Source organism: Crotalus tigris, unplaced genomic scaffold, assembly GCF_016545835.1.
Source record: "Crotalus tigris isolate CLP2741 ecotype Arizona unplaced genomic scaffold, ASM1654583v1 scf7180000024462.759394, whole genome shotgun sequence".
Taxonomy (NCBI): Eukaryota; Metazoa; Chordata; class Lepidosauria; order Squamata; family Viperidae; genus Crotalus; species Crotalus tigris.
Window position 1 is genome coordinate 142,900 of NW_024100633.1, and position 26,680 is coordinate 169,579.

Consider the following 26,680-nt stretch of genomic DNA (forward strand, 5'->3'; position numbering starts at 1 on the left):
CTGGCGAAAGTGTCTGGAGTGCTGACTCAGAGAGCGGCAGGAGCCCTGGTGGCCGGCGACTGACCTTTGGCCCCTTTGCTTCCTCCTCCTTCCTGCCCAAAACAGAGGGAGGAGAATCCTGGCTCCTCAAGTCTTTGATTGGTTAAGAAAGTCAAGTCTAGCCCAGAATAAAAGGTAAGAGGGAGCATCTTGTCAGCCGGCCTGCCACCCTCAGCATGAGCACCTTGGCCTTGTACCGCGGCATCTACACCCAAGAGAACTTCCAACAAGTCTATGGGGTGCCCCTGGAGCAGGAGAGCAGCCTAGCAAGGATGGTGAAAGGCAGGCTGAGCCGCTGCTGCCACTGCTCCAAAGCAGCAGCCTTGCACTTATTTAGAAGCAGGATGCCTATTGCAAATTGGCTGCCCAAGTACCAGCCAAAGAAGTGGCTTTTGGGGGACTTGGTGGCGGGGTTAACCGTGGGCGTCATACACATCCCTCAAGGTGAGTTTGTATGTGGGTGCCTGTGGGTGTGCGGGGGTGCAAGTCACTGCAGGGTCATGCAACAGAAGGTGAACAAAAGACCTTAACTTGGGAGCTTGTAGTCATGTGCCCAAGAATTTTGCAGCCTAAACAGGAGCAGTGATTCTTTCCTTATGGAAAGATCTATTGAACTTTGCAGCAAAACTGGCAAATTTGGGGATGGGCAAACAATACCCTTGACTTTGACTCATTTCTACTCCATACTCCATACTCCTTCTATTGATCTCCCTTTCTCACTCTTTCTCTATAGATTTTTGTTGTTCCAAAATCAGTCTCAAATATTTTATTTCTGTTTTCCTAACAAGCCTGGCAGGGATGTCCTATTTCTGAGCTCCATATGGGGGGGGGGATCTTTCTCTCATTCTCCCTCTCCCTCACCTGCAGATTCTGAGAGCTGCTCCACTTCTTTGGGTCAGGAGGGTTTCCACTTTCTTGTGCTTCCAAACTACTCCTCTGTTCTTCTTAAGGTTCGGTCTCCATTCTCCTTTCTACTTGGATTTTGATAGCTATGTCTGCCTGCCTTCCCTGCCTTCCCTTATTCCCTGATTCCATGCTCAGAGTCCCAAATCCATCTGTCATCCTTGTAATTCAAATCTCTGCTATTCTTCTAGTCACCTCTCTCCTTTCACCTCTCTTTGCTTCTTCCTCTTTTAGGATTTTCTTTTGATATGTAGATTCTTTTTGCACCCCTTATAATCGTTGTCTAGTTTTGGATGGCTGCCTTTCTCTGAACACTTAGGGAGGATGCCTTATGGGTCCCAGTTGTCTAAGAAATTGAAGACTGGGTGGGTAGTCAGTCTTGCTCCAAAGATTGTTCTCTAGATTATCTTTCTGTCTCCTGTGAGAGCTGAGAGATTGCAGCTATCTGGTACAAGAGATAAAAGCAAAGTAAAACAAGGAGACCCAGTGCCTAGGTGTTTTTCTACTCTGGACTGGGCTCGTGCCTTGCTTGCCCTCTCATTTGTCCCTTGGCAGCCCAGCCTTTGGCAAGGCAGCTGAGCTGGCGTTAAAGCTGTGTACACTGCCAAGTCCCCCAGCCAGGACTGCTGTTGCGTGTTGTCCTCCAACTGTTGACAGAGAGAAAGAAGGAGGCGTTTGCCAGTCATCCATAGATCCCATCAATGAAGATTGGAGGTGCTTTGAATAAACCTTGAGCAGTGCGAGAGAAGCTACGGTATTTTCCTATTAAAATGCCACATTCAAAATCCTGCATTTCTGTTTCCAGAGACTGGTGGCTGCTTACATGAAGCAATGCAAAGCTTTCAACACTTTCAAGATATAAGGATTCATTATCATTTAAACTTCCAGAGACAAAGTCCAATTCTTCTGGTCTGTGACTAGAATGGAAGCAATATAATAATTAAAGCAGAATAATGAGTGCCTTTCCAAGCTTTCCCACTTAAGCTTTGAACAGACCATATAGAAAGTTGTATTTAGACTTCCTGCATTGGGATGGGTCAGTGGGAAGCATTTGATGCGGTTATGGAATAATTTCCTTTATATCTATGAAACTTGGAAAGTAACCTTATGGTCTCAAAGGTTTACTCTTCAGCTAAGTAATTTTTTTTTCAAGACGTGCAGTCGGGTGATATTTGTTTTCTGAATGTCAAGAATGGAAAGCCTAGAAATGTTTCTCTATTATCAGAAGCCACGCTACTGAATCTAAATATTTGTGGGTTATGGATATTCATACAAGAGTAAGAAAAATGCTCTGCATGTGGACAAAGGTAGGCAAATTTTGTGTTCAACTGAAGTATCAGGAGATAACCCTGGGTGTTGTGGACATCGATTCCTATCATCAACCAGAACAACCAATGACAAGGAATAATGGGAGTTGTAGTTCTTTATCTCTGTGTGGCTGCAGGCTGCTTGCTCCAGCATTAGATTATTGTTCTGTCAACTCTTTAATCCAAGGTTAAGTCCTATATTATTGGAAAAATGAAATAATTTATTGCCACTCAGAGTTAGTTGTCGCCCTCTCTATTCTACCAAGTTACAATAGGAAGGGCAGATAATAGAGCTAAGGCCCTCTGCCTCTACTCTTGCCTCAAAGAAATTGGCAATGTTAGCAGTGCTTTGGCAGGGCAACCCTACAACTTGGGGTTTATGTTCTTGGAAATCAACATTCCTGCCTTATTTAATAGTTTGTTCTTGGCTTTAGAACTAGTGGGGATTCTATGACTCTTTTTGTTTGTTCTTCCTGCAGGAATGGCCTTTGCTCTGCTCACTTCAGTAGCTCCGATCTATGGGCTCTACACTTCCTTCTTCCCAGCCTTGCTGTATATGCTTTTTGGGACAGGGCGTCATGTGTCTACAGGTAGGAGTACTGCAAGACCCAAGTCACTTCCAGATGACCAGCTTTCTGTCTCCTAACTCTTTGCAATCCTGTTTAAATTGCTTTCCCCAAATTGATCTGGAATGCTTTGATTGTTTACAAAGCTATTCAGGCATCCAGACACGATAGGCATTAACATGTCTATGTTAATGTTTCTGGACATCCATAGACCTTCTAGAATGGAAATAGGCAAGTGAAACAGGTTCACATGCCAGCCAATAACTGTGCCTAGTCCTGTCTTCTGGGATCTGCATTTGAACACAGGTTCCTTCCTTGTGTTCCAGAAAGTAAGAGAATACATTGTGCGCGCTCTCTCTCTCTTGCTCTGTGTGTGTGTGTGTGAGAGAGAGAGAGAGAGAGAGAGAGACAGAGACAGAGAGACAGAGACAGAGAGACATACACACAGAGACAGAGACACAGAGAGAGACAGAGATAGATAGATAGATAGATAGATAGATAGATAGATAGATAGATAGATAGATAGATAGAGAATGTATTTCATGCTTCCATTTCAAGTACAAGGCACCAAGATGCTGCTTCTGAAGCTACATTACTACTATGAAATGGTTTTTCCCAGGCCACAGATATTTCATGGGCACACAATAAATCACATTGCTTGCACATGCATGCTTCTGGCTAACAGCATTTGAATAAATAGGGAGTTCACCTTACATGAGTCTTAGGGATGCACTTTCTCCTAGAAGACCTATCTGTCAGGATTCAGTGATTGTCTATGGCTTCTGGTTTGGGAAATACTCTTTAGGGGGGCTTCTGGATGTAATCTTCTTTTGCAGACTTACATTCATAACATCATATTAAGTATACTTAGGCTAAGTACGGTATAATCTTATTCATGCTCTATGTGAACTTGAAATGTGAAAAGCTTCTGATGCACTGGACTGAGAATTGAGTTATGGTGGATGCTCAGGTCAAGTCCTGCATTGCTTACTGCAAAAGTATTGAGTTTTTAGTATCCATTTCTTTGATTTATTCAAAGAATATTATGAGAAATACAGATCAGTTCTCATAATCACTTCTTATTTCAGAAATAAGAAGGGGGAAAAACAGGACTATCTTTTAATTACTACTGTGAATTATCCAGAATTCCTTTTGGATATTATTCATATATATCAGCTTTTCTGCAGGGCCCAATGTATTGTTCAAACCAAGGGTAACTTCTATTGTTCTTGGTCCTGCAATGTGCCAAGGAGATCATTAGTGGGATTTAAATATGTGAATAACTGGTTCTCTGTGTGGATGCCGTTTCCGGAAGTCCATTCTAGGCCTGGGCAACAAAAAATTAGCTACCGGTTCTGCTGAAGTGGTGTGAATTGGCTGAATCCCACCACTGGAAGGAGTGTTACATAACAGAGCAGGGAGAAATTTGTCATCCTTCACCTGTTTTGGATTCCAGTTTTCGTAAGTCCCTAATTCCTTGCCCTGGCAGCTGGAATTGGGTAGTGTTTAACCATGGAGATTAAAACCTTGCCTTCCTACCTCAACCTCTTCCCACTCCACAGGCACATTTGCTGTGGTCAGTCTGATGACAGGCTCTGCGGTGGAGCGCTTGGTTCCCATCCCCCAGCAAGCCAATGGCACAGGTCCTGCTGAAGTCGCTGTATTGGAGAGACAACGCATTGAGGTAGCTGCCGCCATCGCCTTTCTCATGGGGCTCCTCATGGTGAGTTCAGGGGGATGCTATAATTCTATCGGGCCTGTGCAGATGGGTACACTGGGGAGGCCTTGCATGCAGTGGTGGGATTCAAATATGTGAGCAACTGGTTCTCTGTGTAAGATGCTGCTTCCGGAAGTTCATTCTGGCCCTGGGCAACAAAAGATTAGTTACCGGTTCTGCCGGAGTGGTGCAAACCGGCTGAATCCCACCACTGCTTGCGTGACACAAACAAGTGATTGGGTTATCGTGCTGTGAAAATATGGGATTGACAAATTAGAAAGATGTTCCTTCTGAACTTCAGCATTTAGTTTTGTTCGCTTAATGAATAGCTGTTTCATTGTCTAATCTTTTATATATATGTGGCTTCTCAAATATAAGATTTTCAACAAGCAATTACGCATTATTAATAAGGAATTGTTGTGAAGCAATAGAAATGTAATTTGACATGTTTCATGTATTGTTTGATGATATTTGAAAATGTTGAAGTTGACTTTTGTAATTTTTTTATGGTAATCACAGTTTTATTGCTATTGTTTAAATTTTTCTTGAGTTTAACTAGCAAACCAGCACTAATAAAATATTTTAAAATATTTTATTTTTAAAAAAACGCTATGCAATTTTCCTAGTTATCTGCTTTGTAGCATTCTAAGTGTGATAACAGTGAGGTCAAGTAATCTCTAAAGTTCATTTAAGGTTACTGTACAGAACATTCAGTTCAGCAATGTAGCACACACACATATATGTATATTTATATATGCTTTGTTTGGTCCCAAAGTTGGTTCTGGGCAGTGTCCTTTATAAAAGGACACAACACAGAAAAAAAAGATGATTAGGGAAAAAAATTGTTAGACCTAATCCATACATTTCAAGCTTATGTTCACATAAGCATAAAAATAAGAAAGTTGCTTCATTAAAACAATGATACTTGAGATAACTGAAGGAAGTTTTAAGGTTTGTGGGAAGTCAGCCCCCCCCCAGAGAAAGAAATATTTTGGGGAATATTAAAAGGCAGAATATTATATTTCCCCAAAGGATCTTAAAGGCAGAACCCCCCCCCCCAAGACTCTCTGCCCCAAATAGAAACCAGGTCTGCAGAAATGCAGATGTGATAATCTTGTCAGAAAGACTGGAGCCAGGAAGCTTGGAGCTGATGGCATTGGAAAGACAAAGATCCCTAGAATCAACAATCTCTCACATCAAAAAATCCAACACAGGACATGGTCATCAGCCACACCCCCAGGGAAGTAGGATATGGGACATAATAGGATTAACCCGCCACCATCAGAATACCAGAAAGGCACACTCAGACTAAAGTTCATGCCACAAGAACAACTCCAAACAAAAGCTGAAGAAGGTGTAAAAACCCACCACTCCATACTACATGTGATCAGTTTTCCCAGAGTCACCCTTCTGTCTGGCTCTGCTCTTCAATAAACTGCAACCTTCTTTCTAAAGCAGTCTCCATTTTGTCTATTCGTGGCTTGGACTGGATCCTGATGAAGATTTTTCTTTTGACAGGTTCTTACAACGTATTTGTAAACCTGAAAATAAAAACAGAAGAGAAATTTTCTAATTTTGCCTAGAAAGGAGCAAACTTAACAACAGCTCCATGTTGCATGGCTTTCTCTACCTGTGGAAGAAGTAAAACCAAAAAGACTGAATCTTTTTTTCGGGAAACTTCACATAACTAACTCTGGCATCTCTTTCCTTAACACCAGGTCATGATGTTTATGCTTCACTTGGGCTTCCTTTCCACCTATCTCTCGGAACCAGTGGTCAAGGCCTTTACTAGCGCCGCAGCCTTGCACGTGGTAGTTTCTCAGCTACAGAGCCTCCTGGGCATATCCTTACCACGCCCCAATGGCTACTTTGCCATTTTCAAGGTATGGGGGATACACATTCTGGGGCCATTTATGAAGAGACAAGATGCCTCTCATCCTTAACCCATCTAACCCTGTTTTAATATACCAAAGATGTTTGCTTCTCTAAGCTACTATGAGTCTACCCTTTTAAGTAAGCCATTTAAGAACCTGGCAATGCAGGGATTGCAGAAATGTTCTTTATTGTAGTATGAAGAATAACAGAATCTTGAAAGCCTACCGAAGCTTCTGCCTGTCCCAACTTAATACAAAACAAAATCAAGATAGGGAATGTTGAGGTTCTTTCTTATGTTTTCCTGTGTCTCAGAACTGGGTAATCTTTCAACTAAACAGCTCTCCTATACTTTCCTCAAGTTTTGCATTGCATTTCTTGTCAGTATGTTTTCTTACAGCATAGCCATACTTTGTCTTTCCTTCCCTCCCCAGGTTACTTTAGGTAAAATTCAATGGATCCCCAGCTCTGCTGAACCAGCCTACCAGGGTCCCTTAGTGACTGCTGCTACTAAATTTAGTTGATGCCTTGTCTTCCCTGGCTGCTCAATACGCATATGTTAAATTCTGTTTATTAAATGGAAACATCCCTGTGTTACTCCCCAGACACTGGCATCTGTTGTGGAAGCGTTGCCTTTAACCAACATAGCAGAACTGCTTATCTCTGGGCTCTGCTTAGCTGTGCTGGTACCAATCAAAGAAATCAACCACCGTTACCGTAGCCGGATGTGGGTCCCCATCCCAGGAGAGATCATCATGGCAAGTATTGAGCCTTTACTTTATCAAATACAACCACTGATGGCCATAAGTTGGGGAAAGTCATTCCTTAACTTAACAAATGATGTACACAGGGTTCATGGCTTCCTTTTTCTGTTTCTTGAGGTTATCAGTATATTTAGGTTATAAATATACATTACACCCCTCCTTACACACACACACACACACACACACACACACACACAAAATAGAAGCCAAAGAAATGATTGAAAGAACAGAGGAAGAGCATGTAGGTAGATCATTGTTCCAATAGTGGGTTTGACAAGAAAAACCTGAGTGCTCTACTTAGGACTAAACTAGAAATGATGTTAAGCATTCCTTTGTATTGAACACATCATTTAAAAAAAATAGAGAAGCAAACAAATAGTTATTGAAATATCTTTGGGATCATCCTCATATCCACCTAACCATGACACAAAGGTGGCCTCAAAGAGCCGTGGTGGTGCAGAGGTTAGAATGTAGTATAGCAGGCTAATTCTGCCCACAGCCGGACCTTCAATCCTCACCGCTGAAGGTTGACTCAGCCTTCCATCCTTCCGAGGTTGGTAAAATGAGGACCCAGATTGTTGGGGGTAATAGGCTGTCTCTGTAAAAACTGCTTAGAGAGATCTCTAAAGCACTGTAAAGTGGTATATAAGTCAAAATGCTATTGCTATGGAAGGAGTTTAAAGCCGTTGTTAGTTATTCCAGTTTTAAAGGGGTGTTTTCCCTCTTCTTCTGACTCAGTTTGCCATTGACACACTCTAGCGTGGTTCATTCGCAATTTAGTTGCTAACTTAATCAGGGATCGGAAGCTATTAATAGCCAGCCTCTCTTGTTGTGGACAGATCCTCCAGTCACTGGAAACTGGCCCTCATTGCCATTTTGTCTTGGGCTGCAGGAGAGACTGAACACCTGGCTTTTGCAGAAGTACCTGCCTTGACTCATGCTTTCTGCAGCATTTGTCAGGTCCTCTATAGACACCTTACAAATAAAGTTTAGCATATTTCTGAAAAAGTACTGAATTTGTGCTTAAAAAAGAGGACTTGCACTGGTTTGGAAAAAATATATATATGCTAGGAGTGTACTGCATGGAGAATTGATTAAAATCGGGAAAGATATCTAGGTTCTGTCACCACTGAGCACATTAAAGATTTTCTACTGCTTCTGTCAACTGTGGGTTTTCTACAGTTGTACTTTTGACTGGCTTTATCATAGTGGGAAGGGATGGTGCCATTTCGCCTACTCCATTCTCGATACAAGGCCGCCATCACCAGCTTCGAGGACTCAGTTGGACATACTGCCAGCGCCGCCATTTTGTGGCAACATTATGCAGCACTTGCCCAACAGAAACACAAATTATGTAATACTTGATCTTCTTTTTAAAGACCTATATGCCAGCTCTAGTTGACATAGAAAAAAAAATCCTTAACTAAGTTCAGTATTCATCCCTATCACACTTAATAAATTCAGGCTGCAGTCTTGCAGCAAAATATATTTGAGAGATAGATCAATATACTTGGAGAGATTTGATTTTTCAGATCTCCAGATATTAACAGCTGCAATCATTTTTTTTCAAAGATAATGGTGGTGTTGATTTTTTTTATAAAGATATCGTAACGCTTCTTTTAATTAGCTTATTTATTTGAATTCTTGGGATAGGTACTGCTTGCCACAGGAATCTGCTTTGCTTCCTCTCTGAATACCCACTATAATGTACAGATTGTTGGGCACCTCCCAGCAGGGTAAGATCCTTTCCTATCTCCATTCCCTCCCCCCTTTGCACATTGGCTAAAGACAAGGGCATTGCCACTCTATTGGCATGGCATCAAAAATGCTACTTCCTGTCTTAGCCTGATGCTCTGGATTGGACCACATGGTGGTCAGCTTGGCCCTGGAGATGGATGATGGGGAGGGGCAATGAATGATCTCTTTCCCAGCACACAGTGATTCCCATTCCACCATTCTTTCATGCAGGTTCCCACAGCCCCAGCTCCCAGCTCTGCATCTGCTGCCCCAAGTGTTGGGTGACACGATGGCCCTCGCTTTTGTGGCCTACGCCATCTCAGTGTCGCTGGCCATGATCTACGCTGAGAAGTACCACTATGTCATTGACCCCAACCAGGTGTGTGCCCATCCTGGGAGCCTGGGTCTCCTCCTCCTTCCAGTCAAGGAGTTTGCCTAGCAGCCCATCCCCTTATGCTTGTCAACCTGTTTTAACTCCTTGTATCCTGAAGGATCTGGTTTTCCCAGAGTCCTTCTTCCTTGACGTATAACTTGACAGCTACCTTGAAATTGGCTTCTGATTCTGAGCTGAAGTTTCAGATTGATATCAGTGACAGACAGAACAGGAGCTACACAATTCTTGATTCTTTTTCACTGCACTTCAAGTAGTTGAAAAATATCTCACAAAGCCAGTGTGAGGCCAACACTCCCATTCTTAACCTTTTTAATTGTGCTCTTGCTCTGCAAATGGAAGCTTTCTTTTCAGAATTTGAAGTTCAGAGTTGAACATTGTTGTAGAGTTTCCTGTAGTTGGGTTCTGCACTACTCATTTTTTTTTCAACCATTACTGAAGATGGTGGGGTTTTCCTTGCAGCATATTAAATGTTCCTCAAGTTGGAGAAGTTTTCCCTAAGGTGCATTTTTGTTCACATTCACTTTAACAGACTTTGGCTAAGCATTACAGCAGACATTTCAAAGCCAAATCTCATAATAATCAATCCAGGACAATAAAAGCCAACCCAGATTATAATCCCCAAAGAACTTTTCCAGTTGAGGAACACTGGAAACTATAATTCTCTGAGATTCTTACTATGATCCTTGTGAATTTCCAGTTTTTACAGAATTCTTTGGAAAGAGGGAGATTAGATAATAAATCCAATTAAAACTGGGCTCTATTTCTGCCATAGAACAACCAGAGACCAACTGGCTCTTCTTCTCTGTTATCCCATAGGAACTTCTGGCTCATGGTGTTTCAAACCTAGTCTCTTCCCTGTTCACCTGTTTCCCCAATTCAGCCACTCTGGCTACAACTAACATTTTGGAGAGTGCTGGTGGACATACACAGGTACGTGGAGAATGCCTTATTTGGTACATTTCTTTTTGTTGCTTAAATATACCAGATACAAACAGCAAATTGCCTGAGATATTAAAAAAAAGTTCAAAGCACCGAGTACGTTTGCAAAAGCATGAAAGATGTTTGGTTTTGTTGTGGATGTGGATGTGGATGAGGTAGTAATAGTGGCTGGCCAACTTTTTTTTCCTGCCAGGGCTTCTCTGTCTTCAAAACTTGCACCAAAATGATTCATTAACTTGGAGATGAAGTTTCAGATACAAGCCTTTTCTAATTATAAATAGCAAACCTGATTATTGATTGATTGGGTTATGCACTCCAGCTTTCAGTGAGAGACACCGGTTCCTTTCACTATTGCCTCATTTCCACGCTGGGGGAAAAAGCACCTGTCTCTGATGAAGCTGTACAGAGCCTCTGTATCAGTGTTTCTCCACCTTGACAATTTTAAGGCATGTGGGCTTCAACTCCCAGAATTCCACAGCCAGCATTGCTGGCTGTGGAATTCTGGGAGTTGAAGTCCACATGCCTTAAAATTGTCAAGGTTGAGAAACACTGCTCTGTATGAAGGTGAAGTGTGAATCTCTCAGCTTTGGTACTTGATCAGCAAGATATACATTTAGGGAGTACAGAACTGTACATGTATGGATACATGATTTCGAAGTAAATAATCCTGTATTCGAGATTAAGCTGGATAACAATCCTAATTTAGCTAGAGTTCTGTAATTTAGAGGCTGACAAATCCTTTAGGAATAAAAGATAGAAATGATGGCAAGACAAGAACAACACCCTCCTATGTTTATTTTTTTAAAAAAATAAAACAAAAAATTATTTACATTGGTTTGGACTGCTCTATAAATTTCTCTGGACCAAGGACATGAGGGAGAGCAAGGAGAGTTCAGAACTTTAGATCCTTAACCTTGGGTCTGTGGCTTCTTCCTTCATGACTTTGGCCCAGTCTATATCTTACCACTTCCTCCTCTTACCTAATGTTGAGATTTCTCATATGGGAAAAAAAATGATATCAGCAATTGGGGAAGAGAAAGAATTTTAACTAGCTTTTCCTATCCAAAGTGCTTTTCTGCCAGTGTTAGAGGGAGAAAGCTGTCCCATGCTTTCTGGAGATGGTACTGGTAGTATGCTAGCTGGGGAGCCAAAGGATTGGCTTGTATTAACATAATGGCGAATATAGATTTGTTTATCTGTTGGCTGCCACTACTTCTTGGGTACTGTATGAATACAAAAAAAAAAAAAAAAAACCTTGTTTTTTTGTACTTGGTTCCCAAGAAACCTACTGTCTTGCTTAAGACTGTCTGACTTAACCAGCCTTCCTTATCCACAGCTTTCTGGACTCTTCACCAGTGCCATTGTCCTGATTGTGTTAATATGGATTGGACCACTCTTTCATTATTTACCAAAGGTGAGCTACTGTAGATGCAGGAATGGGTTGGCAAAACCCAAAAAAATTTTTTTTAAACTAATCCTCAAACAAGAATAATTTATGCATGTCTATTTTAAGTATTTGTTGTATGTATAATTTGAATAGCTTTGATAAATGAATGTAGACTGAGGCTGCTGGGTTTCTTTAATGGATATTTTATTTATTTGATTACTTTTGGTTAACCCTAAGCAGTGCTTAGCTATGATAATTGCTAGTGAAATTTCTCAAGAGGGCCATTGTGCCTTTAACAAGAAGCTTCCTCCTTGTGACCTTGGCCTTGCATTGCTGCCTTTTCAATGTAGCTCTGGAATTTCTAATCAACTGTTCCCTGATTGTCCTTCAGTCAATCAGTTCTTGGGCGTGGGTAGGTTGTAAGGACTAATTTCCTTCCAGTAATGGTTTTCTTTGAGAAATAGCACTGTTTCACAATTTAAAAACCAAAAAAGAAGACAGAAAACTATTAGCAATTAAAACTGTCATTTTCAGGAAATAGAAGCAAACTATTTAACGGTTCATTCAGTGGAAATTCAGTAATGTTGGATCAACAAAAAAGAGTTACATGAAACTAAAGCTACAAGAAATAAAGTATTGAACTAAAACTACATATTTTGAGGGCGGCGGATGCAGAACGAGGCTAGTTTTTTAAAAATATATATACTAGGAGAATTTTAAGCATAGATGTAGGATATGTTACCACCATTTAAATTTTGCATCCACTTGTAGAAAAACAGTCTTAATAATGCTAAAATGGTACAGTATAGAAGCCCATTCTTACAGATACTAGTAGGAGTGATGTGGATATGGCAGCTCTTAAAAATCTAGTCTGGCACATGGCTGGACATACCTATCATTGGATTTAGATTTATCTAAGTATGTGGTGTTGTACATATTCTGAAGCTTTGGTCCAAGAGGTAGCAGTTCAATTTCCATACCAGGCAATTTAGAATGCCAAGACTGGCATATTTTCCAAACACTGTTATCACCTGTGGTTACAACAATAAACCTATGTATGTTAGGGATATGTTGGAACTGCTGTCTTTGAACTCTTTTATATGAGGTCCCCATCATTATATCATCCATTCTAGATGGTAGTGAATTCCTACTGTACTGAAGCTTTAAAATACTTCTTAGCAGGAAAGAAGAACATCTGGAACAGCTAATGAAAGATAAACAAGAAAATAGCAATGGGGGTTCCTTTGATCAAGGGAAAGTCTACTCTCATTGAGGGAAAAGACAATAGGAGTAATTATTCTAGATTAAGAACTATGTTTTTAGACAGACACATTAAATTATTTTCTGGTTAAATGAATATTTTTTGTTCTCTATTTTCCTGTAATCATGTTTTGGTTCATTAAAATACTTTTCTATACTCCTGCTTACTGAAGTCTAAGTTCATAAGTACCATAAAACCACTGCAGCCAACTTATCTATAAATCTGAAAATAAAAAAGGAAGGAATTTTCTTACTTTTGTCCTAGGAAGGACCAAACCCACAGTTCGTACTTGGTGGTAGCAACTTGTTAATGTAGGAGGAAATTGCTGCACCAAGAAGACCCTGGATGAGATTGGGAAGGAAGAATTTTTTTCAGGTAAAAGAGGAGAGATGAGATTTGAGCAGGAGAGGACAGGTCCATCCCACTAGTCAATCTTGACCTGTTTTGAAAAGACAGGGTCTCTTTATGTGATTCTTGATTTCTTTTCTCATGTCAGGCTGTCCTAGCTTGTATCAATGTCACCAGTCTTCGACAGATGTTTCTGCAGTTCCGGGACTTACCTGAGTTGTGGAGGATCAGCCACGTGGACTTCGTAAGTGGCAATAACATCTGGGAATCTCCTGACACCTAGCTATTAAAAATGAAGCCTTATACTGTAGATGTCCCTTCTCCTATAACTGTTATATAAGTGCTCAGCGTGTGCATTTGGAATCTATTATTGCTCTTGTTATTAAACTGCATTTGTTATTTTGCCATTCTTTTAACTTATGAGGTGTGAAGACACTTCCTAATTTAAAGCTGTGATAGGCTGGAATGGGATGGTCTCCATTGAAACCCTTGAAACTTTCTGTGCTGGTTTGGAATTGGGTGGCTCTATTACTGTCTTTTCAATTCTCTTACAGGCTGTGTGGATGGTCACGTGGCTTTCCGTGGTTGTGCTTAGTGTGGACTTTGGCCTGGCAGTGGGGGTTGTGTTCTCCATGATGACTGTTGTATGCCGCACACAGAGGTAACTTCATAGTAGTGGTCCTTCCTTTGCTACGTTCTCTTGCTGAATGCTGGATTAAAGCCCAGCTGTTGGGATGCAAGATCCTCTTGTTAAGTGTGCCAGAAAGATCATTCTTGAATGATCTCTTGTCGTCAATCTCTTGTCATCAACCTCTTGTCATCAACCATAGGCCTAGGCTAGGTCCTCCTTGGTTTCCAAACATCCATGTAAATATGCAAATTATCCTTTAAGACTGTATCCTTTTGAAATGCTATCTCTCCTTGTTCCCAAAATATTACCTGCATGTTTCTTGGGCAAAGGCTATTCTATACATATGTTGTATATAGCATGTTTATATGTACACTGTTTTGAGAGCAGGCAACAGAATTTCATTTTTAATGTGTGCCAGTTTGCCCACAGTAAAAAATGACAATAAAGGTTATCTATCTACTTTACTCTGCATTTATTTATTTATTATTTTTTATCTATTTTATTATTTTATTTTATTTATCTATTTTATTTTATTTATCTATTTTATTTTATTTTATTTATTTTACAGGGCTGAATGCTCTGTGCTGGGCCGAGCAGCGGATACGGAAATCTACAAGCCTGTCAAGTACAATAGCAAGGTAAAAGTGGTGGAAATTGTTCCTACTTACCTGGCTGGGAGAAAGTCTCTTTGAACTCAACAAGACTAATTCCTGTGCTGGTATGCGTAGAGGCTGCCTTAATATAGGATCATCTTGCTTTGGGAACAAGATGAGGTTGTTTTATTCTTAACGAAGAGGGGAAAAAACCTCTTTGAATGAGAACAGGTTGTTATGATGTTCTAATTCTAGAAGTTCAGAGATCTTCCAGAAATGTAATTTTATTGCATAGAACTTAACAAGAACATTTAATTTTTAAGGAAGAAGGATGCTTATGCTGCAGTGGAGACTCTGAAATCTAGTCTGTAATAGGAGCATAGCAAAGATTGATGATGACGATGTTATCCATTTAATCATGTCCAATTCTTGGTGATTGTGCGGGCCAGGTCTCTTCACATCTTCCAATCTTGCACTGCTTCTTTGAGTTTTTCTGTGCTCTGACTGGTGTCAGCTTTGATGGTGTCCAGCTATCATTTTCATTGGTGGCCTGGTTTCCTTTTATCACTAATTCTTCCCAATATACATGCTTTCTCCAGTGAATTTCCTCACCTTACATGCCCAGCCAAGATTAATTTGCATTAATTAATTAATTAATTAACTTGCACAACATGGCAATTATTAATTCCCTACAATTTGTACCCTTTAGAAATGTTGAGTTATATCCTCCAATTTCTCTTCATTCATTCCTGTGGGTACTTCCCTGCTCACAGTTGTCTATGGATGATGGGATTTGTAGCCTAAATTATTTGGTAGGTGTCAGACTGGGGAAGTCTGCCATAACCCTTTCCCAAACCCAGTGAACATGTATTCATAAATTCTATGATTCTGTGCTTCTATTCCATTTCTTCTGTTTCTTCTTCTTAGTGCTTTGAGATCCCAGGTGTGAAGATCTTAAGTTACCAGGCCCCCATCTATTATGGGAACCGCAGTTTTTTTAGAGATATTGTCAGCAAACTTGTGGGGCTGCAGCAAGACTGCAAACAGTCTGAGGATCCACCGTTTAACAGCAGGATAAAAATGGACATCACTACAGTGGTAAGACTCCTGGTAAAAGATTGGAGTAATGGTGGGGAGACCAAGTATTGTGACTTCAGTTTAAAACAAATCAAGTTCACCCAAATGCTACTCCAGCCAGGTAGTGAAATGCTCATGGAAGTAAAAGTTAGCTAAAGGGAGAGATATTATTTTAAGCTCTTTTTAAAAATCTGAATACCTGATCCTGGAGTTTTAGATGACCTCAAGCCTGATGATGCTAAGCTAAAGTGCTTTTATTCCATCTGCATTCAGATAGATTAGATTAGATTTAAGAGGTCCATGATATTTATTAATGACTTTTATTGATATAATTTTAAGGCTGATGCTAAGCTTCTTCTTTTGTCAAGACTGTATTGGATTATAATTATTATTAAAAAGCAAACACACATTACAATGTCTTCTGTCTCATCTGAGACAACTAGATTGATTCTGGTGCTCAGAACTGGTTGTACACCATGGGCAGTTCTGCCATCCAGCCCAGAGGAACAGCCAGAGAGTCAGGGGTGTTTTCAGATGGTGAAAAAAATCAAAATGGTGGCCATATGTCTTTGATCGAACCCCCACTCTTTCTACATGCATTATGACATATGTAAAAAGGGATGGGTTTTGATTACAGAATTGTGGGCATATTTACTCAATTATAAGAGAGTGAATTCTGTACTGTAGCTCTTATATATGTGGAGATCTAAGTGGGGCATAGGTCAAGATGTTGCTATCTTTCACCCTGCGGGGTAAGTCAAAGCAGCTGCTCTAGTTAAACTGAATATGGGGGGTGGTTTTCTATGATAACGAGATTCCCACCCAACAATGTTCAAAAGATCCTTGGTGGAAAACAGTCACATCATATGAATAACTGTCTCTGACCCCCTATTACAGGGGTCTTCAAATTTGGCCCTTTTATGATTTGTGGACTTCAACTCTCAGAATTCCTCAGCCAGGCATGCTGGCTGAGGAATTCTGGGAGTTGAAGTCCACAAGTCATAAAAGGGCCAGGTTTGAAGACCCCTGCCCTATTAGATGTAAAATGGCATAGGTCAATTCTTTCAGTTTGTAAACAGAAATTAATTGTTGGGTTTTCCCCTTTTTCTTTAGGACAGCACTGTTTCTGTCTTGGAAAAGAAATTTAACTCAGGTAATCAAAGGTTAATTCTATTTTGTTCTTGGGCAATTTTCTTGTGTAAATATACTTGCTAAACCCCATGGTGGAAAATCCCTAATTTTATGCCTCCAGAGTTGTTGAATTTCAATCCCCATCCAGCTGGGGGTTATGGCAATTGAAGTTCATCCCATGTGGGAATACTAGGCTGAACTCTCTTTGTGCTTGCATTCAGTTATTAGACATGGTTTGTTAGGATAATTCTCTTCTATGCCGGCTGTTTTACAGAAGAAATGTATGCATGGGTCCAGAATTTCATTTTAGTCTTTGCTGGTGCATCTAGAGAACAAAGTGTTCCTGGACGAGTGCAGGGTAGCATATGGCAGCTGTTAGGCTGAATCTGTGGAGCTGCAGTGGTTGAGTGTGGTTGATATGGGTTCTGTCTTATCTGCTTATACAGGCTTGGATGTACAGGCTGTGATTTTTGACTGCAGTGGAATATCCTTTGTGGATTCATCTGGCGCACGGCTCCTTATCCAGGTATCAAAAGTCAAATATGCGTGTGTGTCTGTGTCGTGGGGAATAAGGATTGAAAAATAGTAAGGCTGGAGAAATACAAGCGTCAAAATCAGTGAATGTTGAGATTAAATCAAGATTAAAACTCAGAATATGTCTCCAGATGAACTTTCCTTAACTGGAGCCCAAGGGATCTACCACACTTAGAACAGTACTTGCTGATCTCCAAAAATTAAAAGTACAGATGTATCTTGGCCCCTTCCCTTTTCAATCTTTATATTAATTCCTTGATTGATATTCTGCATAACCCAGACTTCCCTCCTCCCAACTTAGCACAATTGAAAATACCAATACTTCTGTATGCTGATGATGCCGCTATTATTTCACAAACCCCTATTGGACTCAAGAGAGCTATTTCAGCAACATTAAAATACTGTAGACAAAATAATCTGATCCTCAATTTCAAAAAATTGAATATCCTAGTTTTTCCTAAAAGAGCTATTCAATACTTTTGGAAGGTAGAAGGACACAATCTAGATTAGAACAGGTCAATAGATTCAAGTACCTTGGAGTGTTGTTCCATATGAAAGGTATTTGAAAGGCACATCTGGACCACACAAATGCTATCAAACACTTTTTTTACACAGACAGAGGACAATTAGTCCCCGCAGCTTTAAAACTCTTAAAGGTTAAAACACTGATGCAGACACTGTCTATGGGGGCACAAAAGGAATTGTTTTTTTGAAGAAGGAGTCTTTAGAAACCATACAAACAAAATTCCTGAGATCCATTTTAGCTGCACCTAGTGGGACATCAAACGCCCAGCTGAGAATTGAGACAGGAATGCCTCGAATTCAGGTAAGGGCTGGAAGATGATGATAATTTACTGGTTGAAAATTCAATTCTTCCCAGAGGGCTTGACTCCTTTTAGTTCTGATAGATAACTTCCCTCTCCCTGGAAACAGGCAATAGAGCATAAACTGGCCTTCTATGGACCTTCTCCCCTGTTTTTAATATCCCTAAGCTATGATCAAGCCAAGCAAGTGGTTACCAATAGAATAAGAAACATGGAGTTTCAGCTAGAACTTAACAGGTTATCTCTCCACAGCAGAAATCAGATTAAATGGGGTGTGTGGGAACCAGCAAGGTATCTGAAAGACCTGACTTTTTTAGAGCCAGACTTAATATCCTCCCTTCAGCACTCCTGCAGGACAGGAATGATAAAACCCCATAGCTGAGCAAATGTTTACATGTGGCAGTGGGGAAGTTGAAAATATCTCACATGTCCAATTGCGCTACAAGTTCTACAGGGACATCAGATCAAGGTGTATTTTTTCTCTATTAAAGAGATTTCTAGGGAGATCAGATAACTTCTATGCGAACCATCTCCTTCGGGGTTCAAATCCAAACACCACTCGTGGAGTAGCAAAATGTTGTGCTGCTGCAATGATAATAAGGAAAAAAGACCTAAAGAACTAAAGATCTTTATTTATATCAACTACCTTACTTAGTCATTTTCCAAAAATTTCTAGAGAATGTATTTATTTTAATGTTTAACTTTTGTGCTGATCTGTGACTGTAATAAAGATTGATTCTGATCCTGAAAAGTACCGATATTTTTAAATTTTAAGGTGGCTAGAATCTCACCTGACCCTGTGGGAGTTCATTATGTTGCAATCCCTGAAATACCTTGAGATTTCCTGATCTCGATAGTTCAGACTTTTTGAGGAGGGCAGGATTGATGCTGCCTGCAAGTTGAATTTTATTTTATTTTTTTTGATCCTGGAGCGATTCATGATTCTCATTCTTTAAAGAGGAATCTTTTTTCACCAAAATCAGATCCACCTAAGGCAGGATCCCTAACCTCCAGTCCGTGGACCAGTAATGGGCCACGGCATGCCCACAATCAGTCCGCACAAACAAGCAAAGTCCCATCCGTGGGATGCAGGCAGCATACAAAACCACACACCCTCCAATCTGCAGAAAAACCTTTCTCAACAGAACCGGTCCCTGGTGCCCAAAAGGTTGGGGGCCTCTGACCTAGGGCATTCTGTCACAGGCTGAGTAAAAGGGATGGATGGGCTCTGATCAAAAGTGGACAAGGCTGCCATTTCTTTTTCTGGCCCTCCCAAATGCGTTCCATTCTGTTCCATTCCGTTCCATTCTATTTCATTCCATTCATCAGTTCTCTAGAGATTGCTAGAGAAGAGACAAATTCCTTTGGCCAGAGGTCCAGTCAAATCAGAGGGACCTCTTGAATAGAAACCTGGACTCCCCAGTGTTGGTAGTTCTGGGTCACTGCTCAACAACTAAACTCCATATTTGCCCCAAGCATTTTGGTTTGAGTTCAGCTGCAAGTATAGAAGACTTGCAGTTGACTCTAAAATCAACAGTTCTGTTACATTGGGAGCCTTGGACATTTGGCTGATGGACACATCTGGAGTTGTAATTATAAGCCGACAGAAGTTTTGAGAACATGCTGTCAGTACTCCTAGACAATAACTGTTACGGGGTGGGGGCCGGGCTCTCCCATTCTCCAAATGGCAGCCATATGGAATATAACCAGTTACAAAGCCAATATCCTGGGATGCCCCTTGTCCCAGACTTTAAAGCAATTCTCCTACAGAATGCTTCCTTCTACACCCATTTCCTTTTTGTCTTTTTTTGTGCAAGTGGGCAGATTTTCCTAACAGCTCTGAACTGCATCTGCCCATCATTTTCATCTTCTCAGAAATCAAGGCCTTTTTGAAATTGAAAGTAATACTGCAGGCTGGTCCTTGGCTTTGCACTGCACCAGCATCTCAGTAGTTGAATTGAGTGATGTAGAACAGAAGTCTCCAACCTTTTGGGAACCAGGGACCCAGTTAGGTGGAGAGAGGTTTTCCCACAGGCCAGAGGAGGCATGGTTTATGTGTGCTGCCTGCATCCTGTGGTTGGGGCTTTCCTTGTTTGTGCGGACCAGTGCTGGCATGCTGCAGCCTGGTACTGGTCCATAGACTGGGGGTTGGGGACCCCGATATAGAAAATCAGATGAGGTAAGGATCTGGTCAATAGTCAGGGTTTTGTCTGCAAACACATTGAGCCCACAAACATGCAGAATTAGAGCATGATTTTCCACATTATTACATTACAGTGAAATGAATTTTTTTTAAAAGAAGCCATTAGCTTCTCACTCCAGACAGCATTTCCTCACTCATCTACCTTGCATTGGGTCAGTTTAAATAATGTTCTTCTCCCCTTTAAACTGTCCTTTGAGAAGAATTATAATCCACCAGGGCCTAAATGGGTTGTTTTTAAAATGTGATATTAACAAATGAACTAGAGTCATGTCTATTTATACTGAATTGGAAAAACAGCTGCCCCCAGTATAACAGACTCCTTATAATAGACCATGGGGTGGAACGCAAACAATGTCACCTCCTTGTGCCGAAATTAATAAAAGATCATTGTGCATCAGGATCTTGGCCATTAGATTGGTGCTACAGTATACCTGCAATGGCTGAAAAACCCCACGTAAGCTTCATTACAAATGTTTCCTTGCCTTTTAGATGTGTGTGGAATGTCAAAAAGCCGGCATGCAGATACATTTGTCTGCCTGTAATGGTGAGTGAAGTAAGAAGTGCCATCAATCTTCCTATTATTTTAGTTCACTGTTCCTCAGCCTGATGGCCTTCAGAGGCATTAGACTAGAACTTCAATGGTCTCTAGTTGGAATCCATTATGGGACCTTTAATTCAAAGATAGTATGTAGGAAAAAGCTACCCTAATTTACTTTCCTTTCCCACCCCCAAAAAAGCTAAAAGTTAAGAAGTTGTCATATTTCATTAGGAAAGCGTATGCATTTTTTTAATTGGTGTGATTGGCCCACTTCACTTGTTCCTTAAAAGCAAAATCAAGTGGACTACTGTCAATTCCCTCAATGGGAAATCCAAGACGTACATGTACAAGAGACATCCTGTACATTTCCTGCATGGATAGATTCTCACATACAAAGGAGAATGGGTGATAGAACTAACTTATCTGATGCAGACCCAGAAATCTATGGCATAGGGTGTTTCCAACAAGTCACCTAACTTGGCATCAAAGACAAGGAGATGAGCTGATGGTTGCTTGATTGAATGCATCATCATTTTATTATATATTTTTTTAAAAACCAGCTATTGTGATTGTTATGGGTGATTCAAACCAAGATCCATAGACACCTGTTTTGGAGGAGGGTGTCATGTGGTAGATATCCATCACTAGGCCTGTGGTCTACATATGTTGAATCTTCCCTCCCTCTCCTTATGGCCTTTTAAAATAAACATTGTAAGACCACCTGAACAATCAGTTTCACTTCAGTAGGGCTCAGAAATCTGATGCTTCTGTCAAAAGTGAAACAAGCAGCACCACATGCCACTGCAAAGCAAGCTCTGTCCCTTTTATATGCTCAAGCAACGTCATGACACACATATGGAAGTGGTGAAGCTGCATTTGTTATTTGCTCTCTGTCCTTACGTTCATGCTACAAGCAGATCTTGGCTTAAAATGGCACTTGGGACAGGATGTGCTGTCACTAAGCACAGCAGTCACAATGCATGACATACGACTTCACATAGCGATCACAATCCTAGCATCTTAGTTGCTGTTGTTAAGGAAGGAGGCCATGTGATTGCAACTTCTGATTTCCTGCCAGCTTCCCCGTTACTTCATGTGGAGGAGAAGGGGTTCTTGATAGCTGACATGCAACAGGGAATTCTCACTGCCCCCCTCAGCTCTTCTGAACAGAACACACTGGAACAACAATAAGCTCAAGTTGTTTCCAACTGGCTTATGAGAGATTGGGCCTTGGAAAGAGCGGTGATGCTGAAGTACTTGATTTGAAGGACTAGTTTACTCATCCATATAATTACAGTATCAGATTTTTTTCAAGATCCCATGATTCGTGGCTGTAATATCTGTAATATACAGATTCTGTTGTGTTGTGTAAGTAGGAAGGGACCGTTGCTGTGTACATGCGAGTCAGACCCAAAGGTGGCACGAGACTTATGTGCCTTCTCTTTTCTTCTTATCCACCCAGCCAATGTCCTACAGACCTTGAGTTTTTGTGGCCTCATGCATCACCTAACCCCTCAGCAGATTTTTGTCACCGTTCATGACGCTGTATCCTACCTCCAGCAAACCACGGTAAGCGTCCGAGAGCAGAAAAAGCAAGCCTCTTTCCTCCTTGTTTTCTGTTCAGGCTGTTGTCTCACAGGTGCTTTTTCAAGAGGCAACTGGACTTTCTTGTTTTTCTTTGAAGACCAAAAAAGCTTCTGGGATGAAAAGCGAAACGTCTTCAAGGAAAAACAAGAAAGTCCAGTTGCCTCTTGGAAAAAGGACCTGTGAGACAACCATGACCTGGATCACTGAGAATTGCCAGAGACATGTTCAGGCTGTTGTATGGGGCATGGGGGAGGAAGGGGAGCATGGCTTGGCACCTGTAGCCCAACTCTCCAACAGCACATGACTGTCATTTAATGTCCCACCCAGGAGATAAATCTGTAGATACAAGCAATTTAGCCTGAATCTTATAGTCAAATGTAGAAAATTATTTGGAGTCTGTATTTAATGGCAGTAGTTTTACTTGAATCAATTTTCACCCCCACCCCACAGTTCTGGTGAACTAGCCATATTTGCTCCTTGAGAGGCTATTTAGAAGTAGGTCTTTACTTTTTCAATGCGGGCTTTACTGGTTATTTTCAATGGCTAATATGATTTTAGAGATTTTTTAAAAAAATATCCAAGTGAGAACAGAAGCCTGTGCAGAAACAGAGGATTAACCAGGAAATTAGGTGTCACATTATCTTTCTTAAAGGGGAAGTTCCAGGTGCATGCTCCTATCTGAGGCCCTTTTAGGTAAGGCAAGAACTTTATCCATCCATTTCCTTTCTAACTAAAAACTACCAGAATATTGTCCTTCAGGGAATTTTCTAATTCAGATCTCTTAAAACAACTTTCTCCAACGTAGTATACAGTTGATGTTTTTCCCTTACTCCACTCAACGGCCACATTGGCTGGCACCAATGGAAGATGTAGTTTAGCTAAAAAAGCAGGTACCAGATTGGAAAAAAAAACTGTATTACAATCATTATTTATAGATGTAGAAAGTTCAGATCATCATCAGAATCTATTAGCAGTGATTGCCATCCACTGGGGGAATCTCTGCACCTCTCTGCCTGGGCTTGAGGCACAGAGGTTAACAGGTAACACGAGCTGGGAGGGTATATAGTAGCTTTTTATATATACAGCATAGTGCCTCATGGATAACTCTGTTTGGTTTTTGCTCAGGAAAACATGGAACAGAAGGATCCTACCATCTGGGTATAACTTTTCTTCCTGTCAAGGGTAAAAGACAATAAGATCTACCAGGACAAAGCCACCTGAGGTCCCAGAGATTTGGGAAAGGCAGCAGGCTGCCTACGAGACGACGTTTCTCCTACTACTGGAAAGAGGAGACTAACAAGAAGAGATTCAGCTGTTCTTCTTCCTGCTACAACTTCCATGGGCTGCATAGTCTGAAGAAATCCACAACTGCAGTGTGGACTCACCTTTCTTGGCTCCTTTCTTCTTGAACCCTTACCAGAAAATTTTAGAACTCAGCAGCAAACAAAATTGTATTAATTTTTAAAAAAGTCTTTTATTACTTTCCTGGAAACAGAAATTGAAGTCATCACAGGATGATGGCAGCCAAAAGGAAGGAGAGGGTTTCAACCTAGGAAATAATGCTCAATGGGAATTATAGAAAAGCTTGATTGCCAGAAAAGAAAGGAAGCCAATTCCATCAAAGGACTCTTTTGTACTGGGGCACCTTCTTTTTTTCTTTTCCTCGCCAGAGAGATCCTCTCAGATCAGCATTGCTGTTGGAACCGGTAGGACCAAATGCTAAACATAGTTAATGAATTGATTCACGTTTTTGGAATGTGCACAATATTAGAGCTGAAGAAGCTTCTCGGAGGCGAAGTGAAACGTCTTCAAAGAAAAAACAAGAAAGTCCAGTTGCCTCCTGAAAATGCACCTTTGGGACAACCACGACCCGGATTGACTGAGAATCTCCATAGGCTCATTTTATACCCTCAGCAGCATCAAGTACTGTAGCTAAGGTTTTCTTGGACAGCACCAGCTCAGAATTGGATGCTGAGTATGCAACCATCCTTGAACAATAAATATGTAAATAAGCAAGCTTTTGAACTTTTTTTAAAATCAAAATTAGCATTTCAGGCAGGGGAGCAACCACTCCATTATCACATGGAATTTCTTTCCTACTTACTGGTGGGGTGGGGGTGGGAAGTGTCAAAATGCAGTGCCATTTTTTTAAAGCTTTTATGTGTACTTAATTTATTACTGCATTGTTCTGGTGGTATGAGCAGGATTTAATTCCAAATAAAATAGTACTTACAAGTCTTATTATGCTTAGTGCAGCTTATTCCCATATAAGCATGAACGCGACTGGTGCAGTACTTACGGTTTCCAGGCCATACTCAATCCATATCTTATGTCCAATAAGCATATCCTACACAGTCCTTTATTTTTAAAATATTCATCTAGCAACTCGGAGGAAAGAAGAGTTTGTCCTTTTGCAGCAAGGAACAACTTTGCAAATCAATCTGTATGAATTCCTATAACACGCGTGCTACAGAGATTTTGAAATCTACCCCACCTCTCTGGTTTTTGTCACTTTCTATGCTAAAAATGCACACGCATCTTAACCCGTTAGGCTGGTACTTGGATACTTTTATCTCAATGAAATCGGCAGCCCAGCTGCCAGTAAGAAGGACACAAATAGGCAGAAGGAAGAATGGAGCCTGAGTGGTTACAATCTCTTGGGTTACGTACGCTATGAGCCAAACCCTATGCCATGGAACGATTGTGCAGAATCTTTTCCCAGCCTTGATTTGTGTTGTTTTTCTAAAACCTCCCTAATAAATCATAAGTTTTAGGAAAAACAAGGGTGCAGAAGGTTCCATGGTTGGAACTAAAAAGCCAGAGATCTGGGATGGAGAAGTTTAAGGAATGAGAAGAAGCTTTGGAAATGGATTCTGTCTAAAATAATAATAATAATAAAAAAATGGCAATCTGTCATGGACAGTCTTTCTACTTCACTGTAAAAAACAACAACAACCTTATCACCATAGAAAATAAGCTGGTCCACCCTCCAATGTCCATGCCATATCAGGCCATTTTTGCTGTAAGCCTGGGAGTGCCTCGAATCTGAAATGCACCGGATAAATCTGTGGCCTTTCAAGGCTGCTTTGCTGCAATGCACACTTCAAGGTTTCCCTCTGGTGGTGGCTTTCCATCGTTAGTCTTTGGCACTTCACAATATCCCAGAACATTGTCAGTTTGAGGTTGGAGGGAGCTGGGGACAGACAGGCTCATCTTCAAAACCTTGGCACAAAAACTGTGATGCTGGAGAAAGTCCCAGAATTCAGGTTTCTCCACCTCCCGATCCTGTCCCCTTCTGTAGTTTAAATTAATTGGAGGTAAAGGATGCTGGGACATTGCCAGAGATTGCAAGTTTTTGACATGACCTATAGGTATGCGCTAGTCCAAAGTTGGAAGGGGAGTCCAATGTAACAGAGGCAGTTGGCTGCTCTCAACCAGGAGAGGGGAAAACATCCAGGCTTCATGGGGCAGCCTCTTCCAGAATCACTCCCCGTGGAATCTGGTTCAGTTCAGATGCAAAAATAGGTGAAACAGAGTGACAAAATGACAAGCAGACAACATCCTCCTTTCATCAACAAGGTCTGGAAGGTGGCTTGTCCAATTAATTCTGTTAGAACACAGGTTTTTTTTTGTTTTGTTTTGTTTTTTAAGCAGCATGAAGCTCATTTCTCAAGTTGCTCTTCAGACCTGAGAATGTTGAAGCCTCCCTGAGTTCTGGGCATTTGGCTAGTAGACAGGCAAGCTTGTTTGCCAAGAGCTGTGGCTAGCTGCCAGAGCAGGCTGTCTGAGACCCAAGTCACTTGAGGGCTTAGCCAGTTGTCAAGGCTGGGGCTCAGCACCCTCTCACTAAAGACTAATTGCCTGTCATGCATTTGAAATGGTTCTTGAAGTAGAAATTTTTTAGTTTGGAGTTCATCGTGCCATCTGTTGAGTTGGGATAGCGGAACTTGGCATATTGCTTCTCCTTTACCGATTTTAACCACGGTAGCTTGATCTTAGAGGCATGGTCTACCACCACATTGGAGCAGGAACCAATATGCAGAATACCCAGGCCATCAATGAAGAATTCTGCAGTTAGAAATACCCAGAACAAAAGACAAAAATTAAGCCTAGTCTATGACTCTTCGACAAACAATCCTTCTGTGCATGCTTTTTGAACTTTCCTGTTGACTTGAGTAGAAGTTGCTACAGGCCAGTTAACATTTGGAATGAAATAAATAAGGAGAACTTACTGCAGATCCCGTTGGCGCTCACAAATCCGACACAAGCATTCTGTTAAGACTACAACGTTTCTCAATCCCAGTTACTTTTAAGTTGTGTGGAGCTCC

The 26,680-nt window shown here is 41.0% G+C and overlaps 2 protein-coding genes across 11 annotated transcripts in view; one reads left to right on the plus strand and one right to left on the minus strand.

Annotated features, from left to right (window-relative positions):
• The first annotated feature begins 27 nt into the window (after positions 1–27).
• LOC120303309 (solute carrier family 26 member 10-like) lies at positions 28–24,593 on the plus strand. Of its 4 annotated transcripts, none has more exons than XM_039332729.1 (18): positions 28–174; positions 2,729–2,839; positions 4,378–4,538; positions 6,251–6,415; positions 7,010–7,162; positions 8,822–8,904; positions 9,137–9,284; positions 10,116–10,229; positions 11,575–11,652; positions 13,383–13,478; positions 13,789–13,895; positions 14,434–14,503; positions 15,386–15,556; positions 16,649–16,688; positions 17,113–17,192; positions 20,717–20,771; positions 22,228–22,334; positions 23,478–24,593. In XM_039332729.1, the coding sequence occupies exons 2-18, from the start codon at positions 2,731–2,733 to the stop codon at positions 23,514–23,516; spliced, it is 1,776 nt and encodes a 591-aa protein (XP_039188663.1). In that variant the 5' UTR covers positions 28–174; positions 2,729–2,730; the 3' UTR covers positions 23,517–24,593. The 4 variants fall into 4 exon arrangements, with proteins under 4 accessions (XP_039188663.1, XP_039188660.1, XP_039188662.1 ...); XM_039332726.1 differs by lacking the exon at positions 28–174 and adding an exon at positions 210–483; XM_039332730.1 differs by lacking the exons at positions 28–174; positions 2,729–2,839 and adding an exon at positions 4,207–4,276.
• Positions 23,807–26,680, minus strand: part of B4GALNT1 (beta-1,4-N-acetyl-galactosaminyltransferase 1) — a 74,813-nt gene continuing 71,939 nt past the window's right edge. For all 7 annotated transcript variants that reach the window (XM_039332735.1, XM_039332734.1, XM_039332737.1 and 4 more), the window contains exon 11: positions 23,807–26,420. In XM_039332735.1, coding sequence (XP_039188669.1) covers positions 26,206–26,420 — 215 coding nt within the window. In that variant the 3' untranslated portion in view covers positions 23,807–26,205. The remainder of the gene's footprint in view (positions 26,421–26,680) is intronic.

Bases quoted from the DNA above. Each gene is read 5' to 3' on its own strand.
- LOC120303309 (XM_039332726.1), top strand. From the start codon at position 216: ATGAGCACCTTGGCCTTGTACCGCGGCATCTACACCCAAGAGAACTTC. The intron at 8,905-9,136 runs GTAAGATCCTTT...TCTTTCATGCAG, and splicing joins GTTGGGCACCTCCCAGCAGG to GTTCCCACAGCCCCAGCTCC. The intron at 15,557-16,648 runs GTAAGACTCCTG...CTTTTTCTTTAG, and splicing joins AAATGGACATCACTACAGTG to GACAGCACTGTTTCTGTCTT.